This window comes from Plodia interpunctella, chromosome 22, assembly GCF_027563975.2.
Source record: "Plodia interpunctella isolate USDA-ARS_2022_Savannah chromosome 22, ilPloInte3.2, whole genome shotgun sequence".
NCBI classification, from domain to species: Eukaryota; Metazoa; Arthropoda; class Insecta; order Lepidoptera; family Pyralidae; genus Plodia; species Plodia interpunctella.
Window position 1 is genome coordinate 292,870 of NC_071315.1, and position 24,761 is coordinate 317,630.

Sequence of the window (24,761 nt, forward strand, 5' to 3'; positions counted from 1 at the left end):
CCCGTCGCCCGGCTTAACGGCCCCCGGGTAGAAAGGCGCGCCCATGCCAAGCGTGCCTTTACCCAAGCGGGTAGAATTGAAGGCTGACGAGCCGTCCCGTTGGCCGTTCCGAGCCGAGGCCGCCGTGGTAGCGGCCGCCGCGCCGGGGCTGTGGAGCGAGAGTAGCACATGGTCCCGGCACAAATGCGGTTGGCGTTGGCATCGTGTGGTTTTAGTGGGTTCAAGTCCCACACACCTGTCCGGCTTCCCGTGGCCGGACGGGACGAGGGTCTTTCCACACGTTAAAAAAAAAAGGACTCAATTTAAGCTAATGTATATATTTGAAATGCTTCATTCATCTCGTTCATTGGTAAGGTAACCATTTTTTTCAAAATTAGGTTACGGACGCTATGACCAAAAAAAAATTTTTTTTTGTTTGGTTTTATATACCTAAGTACCTGTATTTCTTTTATAATCAAACCTTCTGCTTTACAAAAAAAATATATTTTGCTTATGTTTTTCATCAAAATTCAAATCGATAGATTAAAATCGTAATCAATACTTGATACCACAACGGTATGCAACACAACACAACGGACATTGCAACTGCATACATCGTTCGGCATTGGGTTAGGCAAGAGGCATATTGTAGATTGATTGCTGATAATTAGAAAAAATATCTGGCCAAGTGCGAGTTCCATAAAGGGCGTTCCGTACTATCAATAGCTTTTTCTCAAGAAAAAAAAGAGTAGAGTTGTATCTTATTGTCTTATACTAGCGGCCGGTCCCTGCTTCGTTCGGGTAAAAACAATGATTCGTACACCTAAACGTTCCTCAGGAATCACATTATCTATAGGTGAAATGAACGCATGAAAATCCATGCAGTAATTTTTGAGTTTATCGCGAACAGACAGACGCCAAAAGATTTTGTTTTATAATACGTATGGATTGTGTAGGTGACGTAAGTTATAAGTAACTATGTAATAATTTAAAGACCATTGTAAACTTTGACAAAAATTGGCAAATTTAAATGAACATGGTATACTGAACAATCGGCTGATTGTCAAAAATACAGAAATATAAACTTCAGAATTGTGACAACCTTGTAATGATCGAAAAGTTAAGCCAAAAGAACTTTATATATGTCAAAACACCATATAATTTCTTGAGCGACACACGATAGCGCGTTCTAAAACTAAATATCGCCATCTAGTGACATAAATATTCAATTTTAATATTGGCGATTAAACATATACGAATATCGTAAACATACAAGAAAGTACATTTATTGTCTTCATCTTCTCGGTCCTTACCAAATCCTATTTTAAATGGGGTCGGCACATAATGTCTTTTCCTTCCAGAAATAAGAACCGTCATACATCTAACAAAATAGACTGATCACGAAAATTAAGAAAATGGGGTCAAAATTAAACATAAGTTTATATTACTGCGTTTTATTGAGTCTAATAAATAATGACTAAAATTAATTTAAATATACATAATAATAACCAAAACGGTGCTATAACCACGGGCGGGACGAGGGGCAAGAGGCAGGTTTGGGAAATCACAGATATATGTAACTAGCTTTTTACCGCGGCTTCGCTCGGGGGGATTAAAAGTAGCCCGTGTTTAAAATAGTTATGTTCACATAACTTAGTTTCGCCAAAATCGTTTCAGCTGGAAATGCGTAACAAACAGACTTTCACGTTATTTATTTTTGTTAACTTTTGTTATTTAAAAAAGTTTAAACCTAGTTTAAACTAAAATATGTTCTGCTGCTGTCGCGCTTATTTGACATTGACAGAACGAGTCAAAATATATTTTTAGTTTAAAATACGTTTAATTTTTTTTTTTTTTGAGAATAAGATGTTTTATCTGTAACATATTGTTACATTTGCCCTTTTATTCAAAAAGCTAAAACTTATTATTATTCTAACATGTTTGTAATTCAAATTTCACATTGACAGAATTAACATGACAACATGTTAACTGATAAGGGTGGGTTGCACCGATAACTTTAACGTGCGCAAATAAACGCAAAGTACGCCATTTTGTACAAATGTCAGCGGCGGCGGCGGTTGAAATTAACGTCAAATTTGACGGTGCAACTCACCCTAAGTATAGATTTTAGAAGATAGAACATTATTAATGCATCAGATGGTTTACCTTTATCGTATTCGACAAATACTTGTGTTTTCCTGCCTTTCGTGTTATATATTATAACCTATGTACAGTTTCCTATTTAGCATACTAAAATACAACCCAAACATACATAATCATTTAAAACTAATAAACATAATAGGTAACCATAACTTTATTATGAGCAAATTCATGATTTTCTTACAAATAAAAACCCAATTATACCCGTCTAAACATTAAATGCTAATTTTAAGTTCTAGGTAAGTCTTTCGTAGATTGAAGCATTTAAGTACAGGTAAAAAATATCGTGTTCCTTTTTTTAAATTTAAAACTTGGTACAAACATTTTCACGATTATTCTTACCATCGCTAATAATCAGTGCTCGTGAAAAATGTAAATATCAAACAACGTATTTTGACATTGACAATGACAGTTTTCTAAATCATGATAATTGATTATTTCTGTTGTGCATCATGGCATTTAGTGGGAAAAAAGTAATTGGTACAGCAAAGTTATAGGGTTTATACAATATTGCACTTATTATTTTGGATGTATATTTAAAACTAGTTTAGTAAAATCTTTGCAATGTCAATGTCCAGGAACAAATGCTATTAGATACATCTACGTTAATAATTTATAATTTGAATTGCATCTATGTCATAAAAATCTTTGGCGCTAAATCGATTTCAAAGTTTATCAATCAGCAAAATAGTCATTTAAAAATTTTTCTTCATTCCCATCCTTTGCATCCTCTAATATCGTGGTCTCCGTGACGCCGTAATCTAAAGAATTCATGAAATCCTCTTCCTTCTGCTTTAATACATCCTCCGCTTTCTTAATTTTCTGTTTAGCTTTTTCACCACTCTCTTTTGAAGAATCGCTCAAATCAATTTCAAATGATTTCGTTGTCTTTCGCACGTTTTTTTGAATTGTTTTAGGTGTGGAATTATTTTCCTCTATTGTATTATTATTGCTATCAAAATATTCTTTTTCATCGCGCCATTCTAGAGATGTTTCGTTGCTTTCATTTAACTTTTCTATTTTAGCTGTTGCTGATGTTTCTATTATATTTTCTTTAATGTTTGGTTTTGTATTTGATTTTGGGTTTGGTTTTGTATTTAATTTTATATTTGACTTTGTATTCGATTTATATCTTTCTGCTGTATGTTCAGTAAATTCTTCTTCATTATTTTGTATGTGATAAGCATTGGTTGTAGGTTCTTCAATAACTTCATCATCCACCTCTGTATTAAAAGACTTTTCATGTTTGTTAAACTCTATGTTCGTTTTCTGTAATCGCCTATCAAAGTCAATAATGGTGTTTTCTTTGGCCATATAAACACTATTTGGTTTTTCTGTAGTGACTTCAAAATAAACGTTTTTATCTATTTCAGCTTGTTTACTTGTAGTTTCTTTAGACGTTACGTAAAATATTTCATTTTCAGATCTGAATTTCTGTTCTGTGAATTCAATATTATCATTATTATCAGAAGCAATTGGTAGTGCTTCACTTGCAGTTCTTAAATATTTTTCTGTGTGTTCATATTGCGTTTTATCGCTGTTTATCTTTTGTAGTTGTAAAACCGGTTCATTTTCACTTTCTTCTTGAGTTTCTTCTTGATCTACTGAAGATGAATTATCGGATTTGTTTTGTGTAGTATCATCGTTGAATATATAGGTATCTATTGCATTATCATCTTTATCTACAATGGGGATGAAATTTGGTTCTCCTTGACTTGCTGTACTCAGTACATTATGAGGTTTATTTTTAACTGTTTTGATGTCTGGAGCGTTTTTTATAGCTTCAATAAGTAAATCAATGCCATCGTTCACTGAAAAAAGAATGTAATGCAAATTAAGTTGATCATATAACATTATTCTATTTTGAAATAAAATTAATTTATTTTTTAAAATTAAAAATATAGTCATTTTAATAGGTGGCGATCAAAGAATATATTTGACTTTCTTCACCGGCCATTGTGATATTCACTTTAAACTTAAAGCACTTAATAAAAAATTAGACCTTATCAGGCGCTTTATCCCGTCAAATAAATTAAGTATTTCTTAAAAGAACACAAACTACTGAAATTTTGGAATAACTACTGCTAAAAGAAAGAAACTCATTTAAACAGGATTGCGGTTGCGAAAAATAATCTCCAAAATTATATTGAAATAAGGAAAAAAAAAGAGATTGAATGTAATTAGTTTACTTTTAACCTGATTAACAAGAAGCTTACAACTGTAATCGATTACGCCCAACTCTGGTTGGTACATATCATGTCAGAAGTGCTTATAATTATTACTTTTTATATATTTTTCCAGTGATTACTATAACAAATTACTTAAAGTACTTGTTCAAAAACTTATAATCAATGCTGATAAAAACTAGACAAAATAAAATATGTTAGAATCAAGCAGACCAGTTCCCCAGCTGGCAGCACCTGTCACTCATCGCGAAGCTCCACCACGATAGAGGGAACCTCCACATCTATTTTACCTAAGATTTTACCGTAAAATTTTACTAACCTTGTGGAGGTTCTGAGCGAAAGTTCTGATGTAACATATACTCCATCAACATTAGTAGATACTCCATAGCATTATCTTGTCTCACTACGTGCCTCTTCTTCCTTTTTCTTGGACTTGACAAAGCGCTTGCCAAATTTTTCAATTTGTTCAAATTATTTGTAATTTTTTCAGAATCATATTCACTTTTAATATATTCAGCGGTGTTATTCATTTTCTTTAAATCCGCATTACTTTGAAGACTGGAGAATATTTGAATAATTTTATTTATGAACACGTTGTGAATTAAGTTGTAATTATGCAGCAATGTTTTGAATTTATTTATTGTAGTTAGTTTGGTAGCATTGCGTCGCGCTTGTCTGACCCTCGCCTCGGAATACCATTTTCTTTGTTTATCTTTATTGCCTTTTATAGACACCATATCTATGATCTGATTCAGAACTTTAGTAAACCTTGCAACAGACTGTTTGAATACTTTTGTGTTACATTTTATATACTCAATTTGAGTCTTCTGTGTTTCAGTTAATGTATTCATCTGAACAATATCCTGGTCCGAAGACTTCAAAATTATGTTTAATTTGTGAATATCATTTTTGAAATTCGATGTCTCATTCGATGAGATCACTTTACGAGGAATATCTACTAACCTTAACAAGCCTTTTATGATTCTAAGGCTTTTTAGTATCTGAATCGTTTCATTGTTCAATTCTTTTATTTTTTTCGCCAAAACAAACTTATGTTTTTTATTAATTACACAAGGGCCAAAAGTCTCGCATAACATCTGTATGGTGTGGTTATTGTTTCTCAATCTCTGGCTAATTATCGTCTTATTAGAATTCTTGTTGTAGAATAACTTATTGAAAAACTTCTTCAAATATTTTATTGCGTTTGTTTTTTTCTTTTTGTTTTCATTCGGTAATGTATTATTTTTGTGGAAATCAGTCAGCAGACGTTTTAGCACACTTCGCAAGTTTTCGATCTTGCTCGAAAGCGATACTCGAGAAACATCCGGGTCCTTTATGCCACCTCCACGCTTGTTTTTATACAAATTACTATTGACTACTCTAGTCAGACTGTATTTTCTGGTAGTTTTATCAACTTTTCTTTCAATATCTTTCCTATGAATTTTCTTTCTGTGGTCTTTTTTTGAAAATCTCGATTTTGTCCTATTATTTTTATCGTCGATCATGTCTAAAACTGCTGTTTTATTCATCTTTAAATCAGCTTCCGTCTTTTTAATTTCTTTGGACGCTTTTTCCCCAGACCATTTCGTATTTTTAATTTCATTCTCTGATTCGTTTGGTATTTCTCCTGGGAAATTAGATTGAAATTGTTCAGTCCTATCACTGTCACGTCTTTCTGATATTTCTGTTATAACATTTGTTTCAGTTCTATTATAACCATTTTCTGATTTGAATTCTGGTTTCTCTGTTGTTGAATTTAACGTATATTTATAATAGTTACTATTTGCAACATTTTCCAATACAGTTTGTACGCGTTCATTTTTCTGTACATAGTCATCTTCTGCAAAAGTTTTACTTTTTAACGGTTGAACATTCAATAGTAATAATTGACCCGTGGTAGACAGTGTAGTAGTAGAATTTAAAATTACATCTGAAAATAGGACAATTAATTAGTGAATAAGTATGAAACTTGATATTTGATGAATATACACTATTTACGGCTATATTTGGCAGCAATTTGACAACGGCTTCGACAGATTTGCAAGCAGCTAGATTGCTAGATCATCACGTCAACATCTCTCAATCTAAATGTAAACTTGCCGCTGCGGAGGATAGTCCGTTAGTATATCCCAATGGTATATCTCCGCAGCCATCTCACTGTTTGATTGAAAAAGTTAATATTGTTTCAAAAAATTCCCATGAAAGCTCCAAAAAACTACTGAGAAAGCATACTGTTTAGTACAATATACCTGAATTAATATATGATGTTGGAATTGTCTTCGTTGTAGTTTCTGTTGCTGGCTGCATGGTGGCTGTTGGTTGCAATTCTGAAATATCAAGAAGAATATGAAACAAGTTTGCAGTGTGAGGATATTTTGCTGATTTTTTGTTGACAAATTGCATTTAATTTTGTGGCAGATTTGTTTTTGCACATAGATTGACAAAGCGCGTTGCTGATTCTCTATTTATTGTTATTTTGAACTAGTGTAGTAGATTGTAATCGATGCTTCATCTTCTCGCCTGTCCCAAGTGTTCGAACACCTGTACTCGGGCTGACTTGATTGTAGCTTCCGATGAAGCCATCAAAGTGGCTCGGTTTTGGCATTGGAATATATTTAGCACCCTATAGATTGTTGTAGATTTGTCATCAACACGCAAAACATAAGAAGTGTAGTGTTGTTAAAATAGTGTACAAAGTACTAGTAAAGTACTAGTAAAGACACAACATAAAGTGAAGAAAACGGGCGATGGTTGATTATTCAGTTAATTTATAAAATTAGGTTAAAATAATATTACTAATTAGCTAGTGACTGAGCTAGATTGTAATAATCTTAACGTATTTTATAATTTACTAGCGACCCGTACCCGCTTTCTTCTTCATAGTCGTATTCCTTATGGCTGAGGGTCGTGGTCATTACGTGGAATGAAACACAGACAACAACTTTCTTGGCATTATTAATTGAGTGGTTTGCCATTGCCTTCTCCATTTCACACACAAGTTAATAAGAATCAACCAGTGCACAGGTTTCCTCACGATATTTTCCTTCACCGGAAGCAAGTGGTGGTCTATGAAAGCTACTATTCATGAGTCAGATTGGTATACAAACTTATGTGGCACGAATAGGATTCGAACCCTTCGATCCACAGGCGGGCGTCTTAACTATTACACCACCACAGCTTCAGTTCCCGCTTTAATCGGATAAAAACATAATAAACAACTATAATACAATTATAATTATATTATTGAAAAAACATTAATATCCGTTGCGTAGTTTTAAATATCTAAGCATACATAGGGACAGACAGACAGACAGCGGGAAGGGACACTATATAATGATTTAAATAAAGTACGCTAATTAAAAATAAATATTTTGGTAATGTAATAAATAACGACTTAACTAATCTTTAAAAAGAATATAACACAGTACCTGAATAAGCATCAGACAATGGGCTAAACGTGGCTATAGCAAGATTATCAGCGTACACGTCAAGTGGAAGTATTTCAGAAAAATGTTTAGGTGCTTCTATTTTCAGAGTTGTAGCTGAAACATGAAATTTATTTCACTTCACAACCCTATCATTGATCTCTTGTCTCGTACGATATATGGAGTGGTCCTAATATAAGGCGGGAAACGATGCGTGCGCGCTGTATCTGATGTTAGTAGTTCGAGACTTGTGTTATGGGATACTAACTCAACGACACGACATTCTACATATATCATATACATATTATAATTTTTATGTTTGAAATTAAGTTAAAAACCATGTGGATATGTGTATAACAAATTGACCACAACTGTATCTGTGATTACCTGAAACTTCAGGCGAAGCTGTTGTGTCCGGTACGGCATTAATTTTATAATCTACAGACAGAACACTGTAGTCTATCGTCTCATTTGGTTCAACTAAGACTTTGTCAGTGGTGGTTTTTGTGTTTGTGACATTATTAACTTCATCTGTAAAAATATTATTCATAATTCATTTATTTTTGTTAGATAAAATAGACAAAGCACAATTTAAGCTGAAGTATGTTTTGTCTAGTTGTGTCAACGTCAAATATTGTAATGTGCGATAAGGCAAAATATATTTTAGTTAATTTCTAACGTTAGTATTTTCAATGTATTTATTATATGAGGTATTTCACATTATCTACATAATATATACGCCTACGTAGTATATACTGTATGTATATAATCCAAATCAGATTAGATCCAGGCAACCTTGGATTCAAAACTGATCCAGTTAAAATCTTCTATTCGAAAATTTTGTGAAATTGGTTAAATTTACAAAAAATATATATATATCTAAATCACCAATCCAAATATGTAAAGATTTAGAATTTACAACATTCTAAAGTATTTTTAAACGCCATTTGTTATTATTTTGAATTGTATTATAATGACTATAATAATTAATGACATCTTCTATAAAATGCGTACCTGTATCGATATAGGGCCATGAAAAAGTATCCGTGGTAATAATAATATTGTTATAAGAACTGTTGAAAAGTGGCGGCTCCATTGTCGTTTGAACGAACATTGATGGCGTCGTGGAGTTGGTTACTGCATCTAAAAATACAATATCTTATTTTAGTCAGATCATAAACAGAAAAAAAATTGAGGAAAGGAAGAAATTGTAAAAGCTGTGAATAAGAAATACGACTAATCTGAAAGAGACGTCGAATCAAAATCTATTGGCAAAAACATTGTTAAATAAAATTAAGCTCATAAAGAAAAAAAAATGCAAAATACCTAAATTGTCATAAGGAGAATAAATTGTGTCGACAGCTATAATTGGATTGTCATTGATGGAACTGTTATCACTATTATCTAAGTATGACAATGGCTCAACTAGTATAGTTTCATTTGAAACAGGCTGCACGGTTGTAGATTTATCAGCTGCATCTGAAAAAAAACAAGAAATCGAAGTTTTTCTACGTTTCATTCTAACTTATTTTGAAAAAGCTTTTTCTTCTTTGACAGTCGTGTTGCGGCTCGTCACTGGCAACATCGAACCTGGGCGGAGTCATAGGAGTCAGTGGTAGGAGTATATTTTCTCAGCATCTTGTTCGTATATCAACGCTCGCCCTATTTTATGCAAGTAATGCCTCATCATCATTATAATTTCAGCCCCTTAAAACTACTGCTGAGCATAGGACTCCCTTTTCGTACGCGTCAATAGAATCTTTAAGATATCCTGTTGGATATGATAAAATATGAGCCATGGTTTACACAGATCGCATAGAAATCCCACTTATCTATACTATTTTTATAAAGAGGTAAGCGTTTGTGAGTTTGTATGTTTGAGGCGGATAATTTCCGAAACTACGGAACCGATTTCAAAAATTCTTTCACTATTAGAAAGGTACATTATCCAAGATTGCTATAGGCTATATTTTATCTCAAAATTCCCACGGGAGCGAAGCCCCGGGCAATATCTAGTGATAAAATATGAGCCATGGTTTACACAGATCACATAGAAATCCCACTTATCTCGATTTTACTCGGCATCTCTCATCATATCTTTATAACATTAACTAGGAACGTCAGGAGCTTGTTTACAGGTCACTTTCGACGGAGGCAGTGCTGTGGAGTCAGGGGCAAGGCCAATGAGGACTACCACTTATATTGCTTTTTTTGATAAAATTCCTTACATACCTAGACTAATGACTGACGATGGAAGTAATTCTGCGATGTTTTCCGTTACAGACGTGTAGTTATCACTAAAAGATCCATTATAAACAGGTGGTTCAGTCGTCACATATTGATTTGAGAGAAATTGAATATATGTTGGATTTGCAGCTTCATCTAAAAATGGGTTATATCCATTGATAACAATTTTATAATTATTTACTTTTACAAAAAAAGGAATATGTATATCCATACATATCTTCTGTTATATCTTGCACATAGTTTACTGACTTGGCAGTTTCGAAATAATATTCTACCAGTCTCCCAAAATTCACTAAAATCCATCTCAAAGTATCTACGTGATTGAGTAGCAAACATCTATACAAACTTACACATTTTTAATTTTAGTACAAAGTAGGAATAATACTGTCACAGGTTTAATAACAATATAATTTACTGGTCTAACCAGTTAATTTTTGAGTATTGCGAAAGAAATAAGAAAATTCATACCCGATTCAATTTTTGGGGAATTAAATATTTTTATGTTCGCTTTAGTGGAGTTGTCATCAAAATAATTATTACTTGTAACAGTGCTATTATTATGAACGGTTGGTTCAGTCGTTAGTACATCATCAATGATAGGAAGAGCGTTTATCGAACTATTCAATGCGTCTGCAAATATTTCAAAATCTGAAAAAGAAAATACACAATTAAATCTTTAGTTTTATAGATTAACTTAAATTGAAGTAGACGGGTCACATGATATATGGAGTAGACTGCATATTAGATGGGAAGATGAATTTAAACTGACAAAGGTCCAAATTGAAGAAGTCGCGAGACAACAGTGGGGAGAGTTGGAAGAAGCCTTTGCCAAGAGGCACACTGGACTCAGGAACATTTTGTAAATACAACAAAAACCGACACAATTAGTTCTGGGATAACAGGCTAACAGTAAAGCAATAACGTAGATGTGAAGGCTTCTCGTAGCTGAAAGAGAGATATTTCGCAAGATCACAATAATAATAAGACGGGCGCAATGCTGACGGCAAATGTAAATTTCGGACTAATGTCGAAATGAGCTGATCAATGAGTCCAATATTATGGGCGAGATCAAGGTACAGCGATTTCGCTGACTCGGCTACTATCAAGGATAACCAGTTAGACGTAGACCGGTGGATCGTCCCAGATACCGCTGGAGCTAGTGGAGTTAGATCTGCTCGATGTGGGGAAGACGGGTTTACTGCATGATTCTGAAAGCCGTGTGCCTGATGGCTGGTTCACCGAAACCGTTGGTTTGAGCCTCCGGGTTGCCGATGTTCCATATCATCGATGTACCACACTGGTGAGAGTAGGCATCATGGGACCCTGGGTTCGTGCATCTTGGCATGCTGCCCTTGTGTTGGACGTCCAGGCTCATCATCGGCCGGATGATCGTATACATAATAAGCAATATTATGTCATCATGTCATCATCCTCTCCACTGCGCTTCTAAAACCCATACTGCCGAGTTGCGACTTAGGCAATATAGATTCATTACGTTGTAAGAATTGATGAAAATAGGACGATGAGACAGTATGTATGTAAGTAACAATTAAAATACATACCCAATTCGATAGGCGACGAAACAGCGTCCGTCAAAGAAAGATTGTCATTAAATGTTTTGTTCGAAGTAGTGGTTTTATTTCGAAATGCTGATTCAGTCGTTGTGGTATCGGTGACAACAGAATTTGAATATTCGGAACTATTGATTGCATTTGATAATGTTTCAAAATCTGAAAAAAAAAAAACTATTTACAGTCTATAATTGTAGTGATGTAACATAACGATATACATATCGATATACATATCTACATGTAGACCAACCGAGACCGATTATAGTTAAACTGAGATCTAACCTCACAGATATCTAGTCCAATCGCGATTTAGTCTATTTTTCTACCTAATCTTGAGATGTAGTCGTAAAGCTTCTAAGCCAATATTCCACAATGTAAACACTAATCGATGTTATCATAAACAAGAGCAAGATGTTTGTCTTCACTAACGTGTGATAATGCAACCTAAACACTAATTGTCCAATACAACTGGCCAATCCAATCGTTATCACAATCTTTGATCTAAGTATATAATATTCATATGTAAGTATAATAGAAATAAGTATATTTAAAAAAATACCCAGTTCCGTGTAAGTCGATGTCGTCATTTCCGTAGTAAGGCTGTTATTGTCTAAAGCAGAACTGTTATATACTAGTGGTTCTATAGTTATGAACTTTTCAGGGATAAGCATGGCACCAGCTGAAAACAAAAATGTGTGAAACATTTCATTGCTTTATTCAATTCTCAATAACTTCGTCTCTTGTGACAAAAACTGTACAATGATTTGCTTTCAGCGCTTCTTCACAACATAACACCAGTTTATAAATTATATTTTTATTTAGTTCGAATGATCTTATCTCACTTAGGAATTTCGGGATAAAATTTGCAAGACAAAGTATCAAACAAGTATCAAGGTATCAAAGTATCAACAAACACGTTGAAACTTTCACGTGTATAATATTAGTAAAAACCCTGTGTTTATTTTTCCGTGGTAGAAACATTAATTTGTAACTAGAAACAAAAGAAAAGAAAAACAAATGACATTTAAAACTAATCTAATCAGTGCCAGTCGCATCACGCCAAGAACGCTGACGGCAGTCCTGCGTTTGATATTGAGTATAATTCTCTGAGTAAAAAAGCAACCAGCCTTTTTAAAAGTTACCATGAAAAGAGGTTTAAAAAAAAGGAAGCTATGAAGGGAATTTTTGATAGCTTACCTAAATCCGAGTCGTTGTTTAAATGTATGTTACGCTTCGTTCGCTTCGCACCTTGCTTTCCTACTTTCTTTCCTTTATTCTTTCTTGCCTTGGCTGCTTTTTCTTCTGCTTGCCTCTTCCTAAGTTTTTCTTTCTTCCTCTGTTCATTTACTGCTTTTCTTATAAACAATGATCTGTTATACACGTGACCTTTTGGTACCTTCGTTTTGGACTTCGGTTTAGCGGGCGTAGGTGTAACTTTTTTGAATTTAGTGTAAGGTTTCGTTGCACTTTTATCAAATCGACCTGGGAATGATCTCTTTTGTACCATGCTGACGATGCTTGGGAGCGAGGCGGTCATTTGTTTCTGCCACATTTGTTGTATAACCTTTTTCATCGTGTTCATTAACTCTTCGGACATTTCTGCTTCAGATCCATTCATTACTCTTTTAGATGGAGACGATTTTACTACCTTTCGATTTTTATCATTCTTCTTTATTATAAGTGGTTTGACAGATTTTCCTTTTTGAATGACACTTCTTAGTTTTGTTGGCCTTTTACTGTTTGTTTGTTTAATCCTGTTATTATTTTTATTGTATGTGCTGTCTTTATTGTTACGCTTGGTATTATCATTGCGTTTGTTGTTGTCGTTACGTTTATTATTAGCATTGACACTCTTTGTATTTTTTGGCTTAGATTGGCTTCTTCTCAACTTGGCCGGATTGGGTTTGTTCGTTGTGTTTTTTTGGCCGGTTTTAACCGATCTGACTGGTGTTTTCTTAGTGGTTTTCGCTATTTTCGCCGTCGTTGACTTCCTTGGCTTTGGGTAACTGACCGCCATTTTTTTGCTACCTTTTTTCTCTCTTTTGTCTTTGGCTTTTTTATCTGTAAAATGCAAGACTAAGTAACTAATCGAATTTCGATTTATTATAAAAGAAAGCATAATTTAATGGCCATAATTATTAAATCATGCTTTCTTTTTGTCATGTTTTTGTCATTTGATTCACAAAGCCATGAAAATTTTATAATTAACTTGGATATCGTATATCATTAGGGATGATTTGCATGTCAATGTTCTGATAGATAGGGATGGGATGTGTGGAGGCTAAAGAGTGGAAAAGCTGACCTTGAGACTGGACGCTTTAAGTATAAAGAAGAAAACCAATATTGCACGGGATAACGTAAGCCATCTAAGAATACCTCATACACTTTACCTGGCAAAGCGTTTAGGAAATTTTGGCACAACGACAAAGTAGGTTAAAGGCAGAATGACGATAATTAAAAACTGTTTTCAGCCGAATATGTAAAGATATAAAACATGTAAAGAATACCATCATCGCAGAAGCTCAGAATATGGCAGTCCCAATGTCCGTTGGCATCACAGTCGCACACGGTGCAGCCGAGACACCAGTCAGCTGAAAACACATTAACAACTCGTAAATATCTTTGTCTGAAAGGTAACAATAGCGTTCCCAAGACAGGCGGCCGGTTGTGAGATCGGTGGCGAATCCTAAAAAGGTTTGTGTTTAGGTCTGTCTTCGTAGAATCACAGCCTCGAATGCAAACAGGACCACGTGAAGATGGAAGAGAGGCGTGCGGCCCTCCGCAAGGGAAGTTGTCACACGCGCGTTGCCTACTCTGAATAAATCTTGACTTGTGTGTTTAGTTTCCATACGGAATATCGTCCTTTTTTGTAACCAGGTTATGAAATGAAACAGTGAGATCAAAGTTTTTTTCATAGCTGGTTATCTAAATGGTTATTTTCGATTAAAATGACAACAAGGACTATTTTATTGTTATATAACCGTTAATAAGAATAAAATTGTGTTTGAAACAGTGAAGGGAATTCTAAATTTTATAGCTAGTTATAAAAATTGACTATAGGATGTATCGGTTCAATACATCACACGTGGAGGTCTGTCTTGCAAAAAATGTAATGTCAACTACATGTCTAGTCACCCTGCATTGATATTTATGGGGTGGTAATAGAGGAGAATTTGCAATAAATGCGATGTACAGTCGCGTTGGTCGATGTACAGGTTGCGTACTCTAATCGATAATTCCTAGATTGAGGTGCAGACTGTTTAAGGTCCATGCAAATATGAGATTTGTGTGTTTTGCAGAAGGTGCAATTTCCTCTGGCACATTAGAACTCCAATGCCTAGTGTTGTATTTCGTATCGACAATTGAAATAGTTTCGTATTTTTTTTGTAATTCCTATAATACTTACTGTTTTGGAAATGTCAAATGGTCTGTGGCAATGTCATAGCAAAATCACAAAGCAAAAATATATCTATACAATTACTAACTACACTAGTTTTATCCTTAATTCCATACTAATATAATAAATGCAACAGTCTGTCTGTCTGTCGCACTATTTCGGCTAAAGCTATTTAGATCAATTCACAAAACAAAATATTTTTCATTCGCATATCACAATTCACAACAAAAATAACCTATAATTAAATGTATACCTATATAATTAAACATAATACCTTAATTATTGTATGTAACAATACTGAAAACTCAAAAGTTCATAAACCTTAAAACTAAGTATTTAATATTGATACCTCTACGCGACAGACAAATATTGAAGTGATTCTATATGGATTCGTTTTTACCTTTGGAGCTATGGAATCCCAAAATATTAATCTATCGATATAAAACCATCCACAACGTTACCACGGCGCATGCTCTGTGCGTGTGAGACTGGGTTGCCAACATGAGCTATATTTCCCAATTCCAATGGTGTACATAATTACCTACACTACATAATTACAACTAGGAATTTTTCAAGAAGCAAGTTTTTCAGTGTAGGATCGGATTCCGCAACCGTTCTCCTACGACCCATTGGCCACTGGACTGTCCGTCTACAGGACTTATTTCCGTTTCCGCGACAGACTTTATCACCTTTGGACATATCGCCTACAGAACCTTCCATTGTTTCTATTCTAAGTATTTGACCTAATTACTTGTAATGTAACGGAAAATTACATTGTGTCACAAAGTGGTAAAAACTGTATTAACTTTTATTTCTTTATAAGATCATTTGTAATATTTTAAACATGTTTTTTCATATAATTCAAATTATGAAAGCTGACCCTGGGCTTCGACGCTCTGCCGCTGAGGATGAAACCGGGTAAACGATCAGATAATAGAGAGATATTATAAATGTTGCCTCCATACCTCCCTTCGATATTGGGGTAAGTTATGAAAGAATTGTGAGGAAAAAATCCCTAGTAGTTTGCAACACTTAAGCTGAAGCTCCTACAGGATCGTCTCGCAAACGGCAGTGGTAGTTTGGCCCGCGTAGGGCGCGGACTCGCCGGCCAAACTGCCACCAGCAGAAGAAACCTTATCATTAATAGTTTATTAAAAAACTACGGGATTTTTCTGACGAAAACAAACTACGTTATACCCGTTTTTAAAAAATATTAAAAAAAAAAAGATAAGTGAAATTTATTTTTATTCAATAATGTTTATTTTTGTTGTTCTGTTTTTTTTTTATTTATTTATTGGTGTTACAAAATAAACAGACTTATTGCACAATGTTCGTTTGTAATTCAATTTTAATTAGAAAAACACGGTGTTTTTTTTATATAACTAAAGATGTTTTGGAAAAAAAATAAAAGGGGCTAAGTGGATTTTCCTGACTTTATGAAAAGCTTTATTAATTTTGACTCAATTAATTTTCCTAAATGTTCAAAAGGATTAAATAGAGACAAACACTCTCTCTCTCTTCTCTCTCTCTCTCTCTCTCTCTCTCTGAGAGACAATTTTTATTGTAATTAAAAATAATTGCGTCAAATTAATATCAACACGACCTAAAAATTTTCCATATTTATAAACTTAAACAGATTTTAGAAATGCAAAAGTATGTTTGTTTGTAGTTCTTTCACGTCGAAACAGAGCATCGTCATGAGATGATTTTTGGTGTTAATTGAAGAGCTGGAGAGTAACATAGGCACATTTCGCCGCGAGCGGAGCCGTGAGCAACAGCTAAAATAAATATATACGGAGAAATAACACATATTGAGCTAGCCCAATGTAAGTTCGAGACTTGTGTTATGGGATACTAAGTCAACGATACTATATTTTATAACAAATACATATGTAGATAAACATCCAAAACACGGGCCGATCAAAAAAAGATAATTTTCCATCATGACTCGACCGGGGCTCAAACCTCGGTTCAGGGGCAAGCACTTTACTACCGCGCCACCGAGATCGTCAAAATATATATAGTATATAATCTCACCTGGTGGACAGCCTTCACTAAAACTTGATTCATACGGCTTACAGACTTCTTCTTCTTTTCTGTTGAACACTGGAAATAGAAACGTTTTCATTAATAAAAAAAATCGGGTTGCACCCCGGGAGTGTGCCGGCAGAAGTGAGAACTTTAATATTAACGTTGACGTCTTACGAATTTTCGATCAGGGTCACGTGTCCTGGCGCGAGTTTAACATTTTTTATCCATCACAAAAAGTGCACATCGCCGCTAAAGAAGTTAGAACTTCAAAAATTGAGCGTGTCATAACGGAATCCCCGTCTCTCAAGTCTAAAGTCGAAATGTAGACGAAAAAGTGGGAAAGAGCGGGCTTCGACGCTAATTAGTTACATAAATCATTTATGAGCCCAGATGAGAAAAAGATCGATTTTTTTTTTCTAGATAAATTTTTTGTTTTCAAACAAAAAAAATATCTAATAGGTACACGAACAGCACAGAAACAGTTACAGGTACATCATAAACTGTAAATACTAGTTGTTCGCCGCAAACTTAGACCCCGCGATCACGATAAAGTTTGGTGAGTTTTTACAAAATTGTGAATATTTCAAAAACGATTTAACCGATTCTGTTGCCCCACGAACTTAAAAATTCTGTTGACAGATCCTACGTACCTTTTAAATTTCATCAAAATCGGATTAACGGTCCGAAAGTTATCGCGTTACAAATAAACAAAACATATATACTTACAAAAAATATACTTTTGCCCCCAAGTAGAATTGCAAACCTCGCTCGCTCGTTCTTATGTGTTATATCCAAATTTATATACCTAGTTTTATCACAATATTAGTCCCAGTTTCATTTATAGCTCTCTAATATAATTTAAGCATATTATATAATAATATTAATTAAATATAATATATAATAATATAATTTAAGCATATTATATAATAATATTAAGTAAATATAATATATAATAATATAATTTAAGCATATTATATAATAATATTAATTAAATATAATATATAATAATATAATTTAAGCATATTATATAATAATATTAAGTAAATATAATATATAATAATATAATTTAAGCATATTATATAATAATATTAATTAAATATAATATATAATAATATAATTTAAGCATATTATATAATAATATTAAGTAAATATAATATATAATAATATAATTTAAGCATATTATATAATAATATTAAGTAAATATAATATATAATAATATAATTTAAGCATGTTATACAATAAGCCTAAAAACATGTCCACCTTTTGTTTATTGTGTTATAGTCAGCCGTTACTCATTCTTGTGTCATAATGTTTTAATAACATAGATGTACCTGTGTATATAGTTGTAAACTAATATCAAGCGGACAGAAATGAATTAAACATATTGATTTGATTAAAAACTAACGTCAGAAATAGACATAATAATTTTTATACGAAGAATTTGTCGCAATCGTGTTGAGAATGGTCTTCTTATAATAATAATCTATACTATTATTATAAAGAGGTAAGCGTTTGTGAGTTTGTATGTTTGAGACGGGTATTATCCAAAACTACCAAAGCTATTTCAAAAAAATCTTCCACCATTAGAAAGGCATGTTATCCAAGATTGCCATAGGCTATAATTTATCTTAAATTTCCCACGGCAGCGAAGCCCCGGGCAACATCGATTATTATATAAATACAGAACTATTAGTCTAGGGAGAGTTCCCCTATAGGGAACCTGTTCGATCAGGCTGTCTCAAATTTTCGAACGATTATTTTTTTTTTATAAAATTAAAGTAAGCCCGAATTTAGAAGCAGATATCTTCGAGCGATTAAGCTGACATTTTGTATATAACTCATCGGCGCACGACCAAGGAACTCCTCAATGGTTTACTGCACGTCACGCATTAAATCGCACAGGATAAATAAAAGCTTGTCTCAAAAATGGCATATTTGTATCAAAAAATTATATAAAACATTACCTTCCCTGGCTGCGTCCTTGAAGAATATGTCGCCCAGGCCTAGAGGGCTTCTTTTTACTCTCTTCTCCCTGAAAATAAAAATATATAAAATAAATATAAATGAAACTCATAAAATAATCTCTTTCTCTCTCTCTCTCGTCGCGTATTCCCGATTTTCCCGGTGCCAACATCACCCGACCTCTTAATACAGATGAAGAAACTAGATTTAGGTAATAGGTTTTATTTGTGTTGTCTCATTATTTGTCTATTTGTAATTATGAAGTCATGGGAATCGAGTGTGTCATGCTCACTCAAATGGTCAATCTGGTGGTGGCGTCGTGGGCCGAGTCGTGAGGTTCCCTCTATTATGGTTGAGCTACGCGATGGCTGTCCCATGCGTCAACTCGTGAACGGGTGCTGCCAGAGGGAACTGGTCATCTCGTTTCTCATATATTTTCATGTAAGTTAATTGTGTTTCACATCGATATATATATATATATATTATAATCAGCACTCGGATCACAATCATAAACTGTTTTGATATACCTTTTGACTATGTACATTATGTACTTTTATATATTATTAGAAAAAAAAAAAACATTGTAAGAAACAATAATGGTAAGCCGATCTGGCATGATAGGGACCAACACTGTTCAAATGAGTTTCTTTCGGCATTTCTTCTCAGCAGTGGTCGTTCCGAAATGCCATTAGTTTTTAGCTTGTGAGAAATAACTATAAATATAAAAATTGACGAGAAAAAGTGCCTGTGAAGGTCTAATTTCTGAATAAATGATTTGAATTTGAATTTACTAGATGTAGATCATAATAGTAGTGTAACGTCGATTTGATTATTTTTATGTTTAGCACATTGCCCTCTAATATTGGGCATTGGTCAATGCGTGTATACGACTACCTTTGCCGCTAGTCGGAGGCAGGCAGTCATAAAAGTCACGTCAGATGCCTTAGGCGATTTGAATAAAATCTGGCACTTGAGTTAGCAATAACACACTCGATATAAACGAATGAAACAAAGATTTATTTATTGTATGAAATGAAGGACAAATTTCGTTGTTATATCTATCAGTCAGTTACGATGTCAGTCAATTGAAGCGAGGTGGCTGATGTTTTAAAACTGAACCTGTAGCTATAACTTACTTCTTCGCTACCGTAGTATTGTGCTTATAATGTTGCATGTCACATTTCTTGTTCTCCCTTTGCCAGCAAATGGCCGATCTGTCATGTTGACAGAAGCACAGGTAACAATTGCCTTCTATAGAGTTGGGGCTGGGGACGCTCTTGAAGAAGTATCCCAGTTCGGGGCAGCTGGTGATGTTGGTGAACTTGTAGTTAGTGTCGTGGGGGACATCTGGAATCGTAAAAGTAGATTAAGGGCATTTAATTAAATTTTTATTTGTAACACAAAGCGATGTACCTATTTATAACCATGTAATTCTTCCTCTTTGCGGACAATTCTACAAATCTCTACTCTCTGTCTAAAAGATACTAAATATTATCTTGAACTAGTTGTGCCGTGTATATTAATTTAGATGTATGTAACATTAAAATCGATACTATTACAAAGAGGTAAGCGTTTGTGACTTTGTGAGTTTGTATGTTTGAGGCGGGTAATCGCCGAAACTACCGAACCGATTTCAAAAATTCTTTAACCATTAGAAAGATACATTTAAGAAGATTGCTATAGGCTATATTTTATCTCAAAACTCCCACGGAAGCGAAGCCCCGAGCAACATTTAGTTAATAATATAGTTATTAGGAACCAACTATCATACAAACTCGCGTCTATTATTGTGCCCCATCCCCGAAAGTTTGTATGATAGTTGGTTCCTAATAACTTATCTTACCACGTAACTTTTCGGCGAGATAAGCCTCTTATAAAGCGGCGTGTGGTTCCGCCCTAGAATAGGACCACTCTGCGAAGCGAGCCGGAACGAGGGGCGTTTGCACAGTGTGCGTGTTTACATCTCAACATCGAGTCGATACGCAGCGAGACACAACTGACCAATCACAATGCGTCACTGTGGCACCTGACATGACTGTCTACCCATATCCAGTGGCAAGTAGTCGCATACACACTAGTGAACTTAAACTGTCAACCAGAGTACACGTTCCGCACGTGTTTTCCTTCACCTGAAGGACCAATAAGCCCAATATCTAATTACTCGTAGGCTTCTAGTATCGCGACTCTCAGCTCTGTCTACCCCGTCAGTGATAAGAGGTGATATTGCATCTAAGCTCAGTGGCTAGTGATCAAAATTCCGTCCGTAATCTGGTGTTTCTGGGTTCGATTCCCGTAATTTTATTTACAAAATATACAGTTTACAGCTTAGTTTAGTTACATTTATATGCATAGTAGCGCTGTCTACTTTGTAAAGCGAGACTCACAGAACTTAATCGAGATTAGACTGTTTGGTCAAATCCTACGAGAACCGTGTACTTTCGGTATAAAAATCCTACCAAGTATTAATCCAAGGTATCAGCTACCTCAATACTAAATTTCATAAAAATTGGCCCAGCCGTATGAGCTTGAAGAAGTAACAAACATACAAACTTTCGCCTGTACAATATTAGTGAGATATATACATCCTACTTTTTCATACACACCATTCGTCTATCGGTTGTGTAATCAAAATGCAATATCCTCGCAATGTTTTTCTTCACCGGAATGGACCGGAAGTAGTAAGTAAGCACGTGCAGCAGAGCTACTCTTTAATACTACTGAACTATGAAACTCGTCTTCTTGTTCATATAAAAAAGTTATAAACTACTTCTCGGTTGTGATGAATCCAGACAATATGCGGTATACAACGGTTATCCAGACCGGCTAACCATCTATAAGCGATTGATAGTAATAACACAATATTGTAAGTTAAAATAAAATAATGTTAAGTTTCCAAAAGTTATGGAAAACAAAATTTCCATTCTTTCATTGTCAAATATTTTAAAGTGAATAATTGAAAATATATTTCCAAAAATTTATATATAATACTATATGTTACCCGGGGCTTCGCTCCCGTGGGAATTTTGAGATAAAATATAGCCTATAGCAATCTTGGATAATGTACCTTTCTAATGGTGAAAGAATTTTCGAAGTCAGTTTGGTAGTTTTGGAATTTACCTGCCTCAAACATAAACTCACAAATGCTTACCTCTTAATAATAATAGTAACAGATTGTAATTTTCAATGAAAAATTGGATGAGTCTTTGAAATCTACTTGACCTAGAGTGACATTATCGAACCTGGGATCCTAGGGACTGATGATGAAGACTCTAGAAGTTGTATTCCTCATTGATAAGGGTCGTGATCATTAAGTGGAAAGTAATACACGTAACGATTTTCTTGTCAATATTAACGGAGTGGTTTCAACTTCACACACTAGCTGATATCATCATGAAACAAATACACAACAACTAAATTTCCAGTTTCCTCACGATGTTTTCCTTCACCGTACGCAAGTGGTGGTGTATGAAAACTACTATACATGAGTCAGAATGGTAAACACACTCACGTGTCACAAATAGGATTAGGACCAAAGACATTTGGGTTAACAGAAAGGATCTAATCCATTTAATCACCACAGCATGATTTCTTCTTCATAGTCTTATTCCTTATGAGGGTCGTGGTCATTATGTGGAACGAAACGCACACAAAAAATTTCTTGGCACTATTAATGGAGTGGTTTGCCATTGCCTTCTCCATTTCAATACAAGTTGATAATCAACCAGTGTGCAGGTTTCCTCGCGATGTTTTCCTTCACCAGAAGCAAGTGGTGGTCTATAAAAACTATTATACATGAGTCAGATTTGTATACAAACTCATGTGGCACGAGTAGGATTCGAACCTGGGACCTTTCGATCTACAAGCGGACGTCTTAACCATTACACCACCACCGCTTCACTCCATCCAAACGAAGTTATGTATTAGTCATCGTGATGAAAGCATGCTTACAAAATCATAAATAATAATTAAAAACAAACAAATGTGTGACAATGCAATAGCTGCATCATGTACCTATGATGCCATTATTATCTGTATGAATATTTATATCAAAATCTATTATGTAATATAATTATAATATTTTACTAACGTTTGCCCACGGCTTCGCCTAATTTCCCCAGGAAACAGGACTTTTAGGGAAGACCAATTATGTCCTTACCTTCGGTAGGAAGTGCAATATAATTTCCAACTTTGTACAATTTACTAATATGTATTATTCAATTAATATAAATTTCAATAAGATTGATTGAGTAGAGAAAGAGTGAAGCACAAGTGAAACAAAAAACAAACTAACTCTTGTATTTATAATATTAGTTGAGATCGTCCCTTAAAATATTGAACAATTACTTTTGCATAGTAATGTTTGAGTAAACAAAGCCCTTACACCGCAACTGAAATTAAGCTCAATACTAAATAAAATATATTTAGAAAAAATAAGTTAGTAATTACTAAATCTATGTTAACTAAGACTAAGCTCAAAGCTAAGATTTGTTAAAATCTATTTGTTATTTGAATTTGGTTAGTAATACCCTTGTTAAATCCTGACTATACCTACCAAGCTGTTAGGTATCTAAAACCAAAGTATATTTTATGTTCTCACCAAAACATAGTAATTGTTGACAAAAAATCCCATTGTATTACCCTGGATCACTAGAAATAAGCTCAAAGCTGAAATATGTTAAGCGATATTTATTTTTAAGAAAGTTTTTAGTGACTATGTTAGCGCACCATAACAAAGCACCTTCTAAAAATATTGAACTTCTAGCCCAAAACTAAAACTAAGCTCAAAATCTCATTAGTTCTATGGCTTTATTCCATAATAGAACAACTGAGACGATTTCGTCTTAATAGTCCCATGGGACAAGTGGCACTAATATTTCACAAATATTATAAAGTTACCTTTTTTATAATGGACGTCGGTTAATAAATCAGAATCATTGTTAAGTCCTTGTCATACAAAATACATTGTTGAAAAATACCCACCCTATAGAAACTAAGCTCAAAACCAAAAGGCAATCTAAAATTTCGATCGATAACGTTAGTATCTACATAATCTATGTTAAGTTCTCACCATATACAAAGTAATTCTTGAAAGTTTCCCACCAACCTTTTGCCCAGCTTTGGGAGGCAAGGTACAGCAGTAACAGTATGAACATCTCTATGCCGACTGACGCCCCAGTCGCGCCAGCCCCGAAACTGTTTACAAAACATTTGAAAAATCACGTTTGTGACGCTGGGCCGGACTTGAGCACGAGAGTGTAAATTAAAGAACCGCGATTCATGACATAAATTATGATTAAATAACAGCATCACAACCAACCGACATACAGTCGAATTTTGAACGGCTTAATGCAGGGCAATTGTGGGAGTCTTGATATGTGCAAGATGGGTCGCCACCAACGTGCCATATGACACGTTAAGATATCTTGGGCTGTAACTTTTGGAAAAATTAACACAGATACAGTGCAAAGGACTGACTTAACGCAAAAGCATTTTTTTCCAGAAAATCTTTCGGTGGAAAAGAATGAAGGGTGCAGTAAACTACATAGTATAAAACAGTCGCTTCCCGCTGTCTGTCCCTATATATGCTTAAATCTTTAAAACTACGCAACGGATCTTGATACGGTTTTTTTAAATACATAGTATGATTCCTGAGGAATGTTTATGTGTATACTATTATGGTTTTATCCGAGTCCTCTGGACACAGACCTGTGCCAAGGATATACACGATATGCGAATTGAGAGAAAGAGAAACTTGTCCTTATTCCATCTCTGTTTTGCATTTTTCATAACACGCATACTTGAG

General features: G+C 34.3%; 1 protein-coding gene across 5 annotated transcripts; it reads right to left on the minus strand.

Annotated features, from left to right (window-relative positions):
• Nucleotides 1-1,776: 1,776 nt before the first annotated feature.
• LOC128679915 (uncharacterized protein PF3D7_1120600-like) lies at nt 1,777-24,135 on the minus strand. 5 transcript variants are annotated; one of them, XM_053762418.1, is made up of 17 exons: nt 24,063-24,135; nt 20,095-20,305; nt 18,961-19,028; nt 17,003-17,071; nt 14,076-14,159; nt 12,766-13,629; nt 12,128-12,247; nt 11,560-11,727; nt 10,466-10,645; nt 9,983-10,132; nt 9,077-9,229; nt 8,765-8,893; nt 8,138-8,281; nt 7,754-7,867; nt 6,575-6,652; nt 4,645-6,255; nt 1,777-3,950 (listed from the first exon to the last, which is right to left on the minus strand). In XM_053762418.1, the coding sequence occupies exons 1-17, from the start codon at nt 24,109-24,111 to the stop codon at nt 2,815-2,817; spliced, it is 5,328 nt and encodes a 1,775-aa protein (XP_053618393.1). In that variant the 5' UTR covers nt 24,112-24,135; the 3' UTR covers nt 1,777-2,814. The 5 variants fall into 5 exon arrangements, with proteins under 5 accessions (XP_053618393.1, XP_053618394.1, XP_053618392.1 ...); XM_053762419.1 differs by having other exon boundaries at nt 10,538-10,645; nt 24,027-24,128; XM_053762417.1 differs by having other exon boundaries at nt 24,027-24,128.
• Between the last annotated feature and the right edge of the window lie 626 nt (nt 24,136-24,761).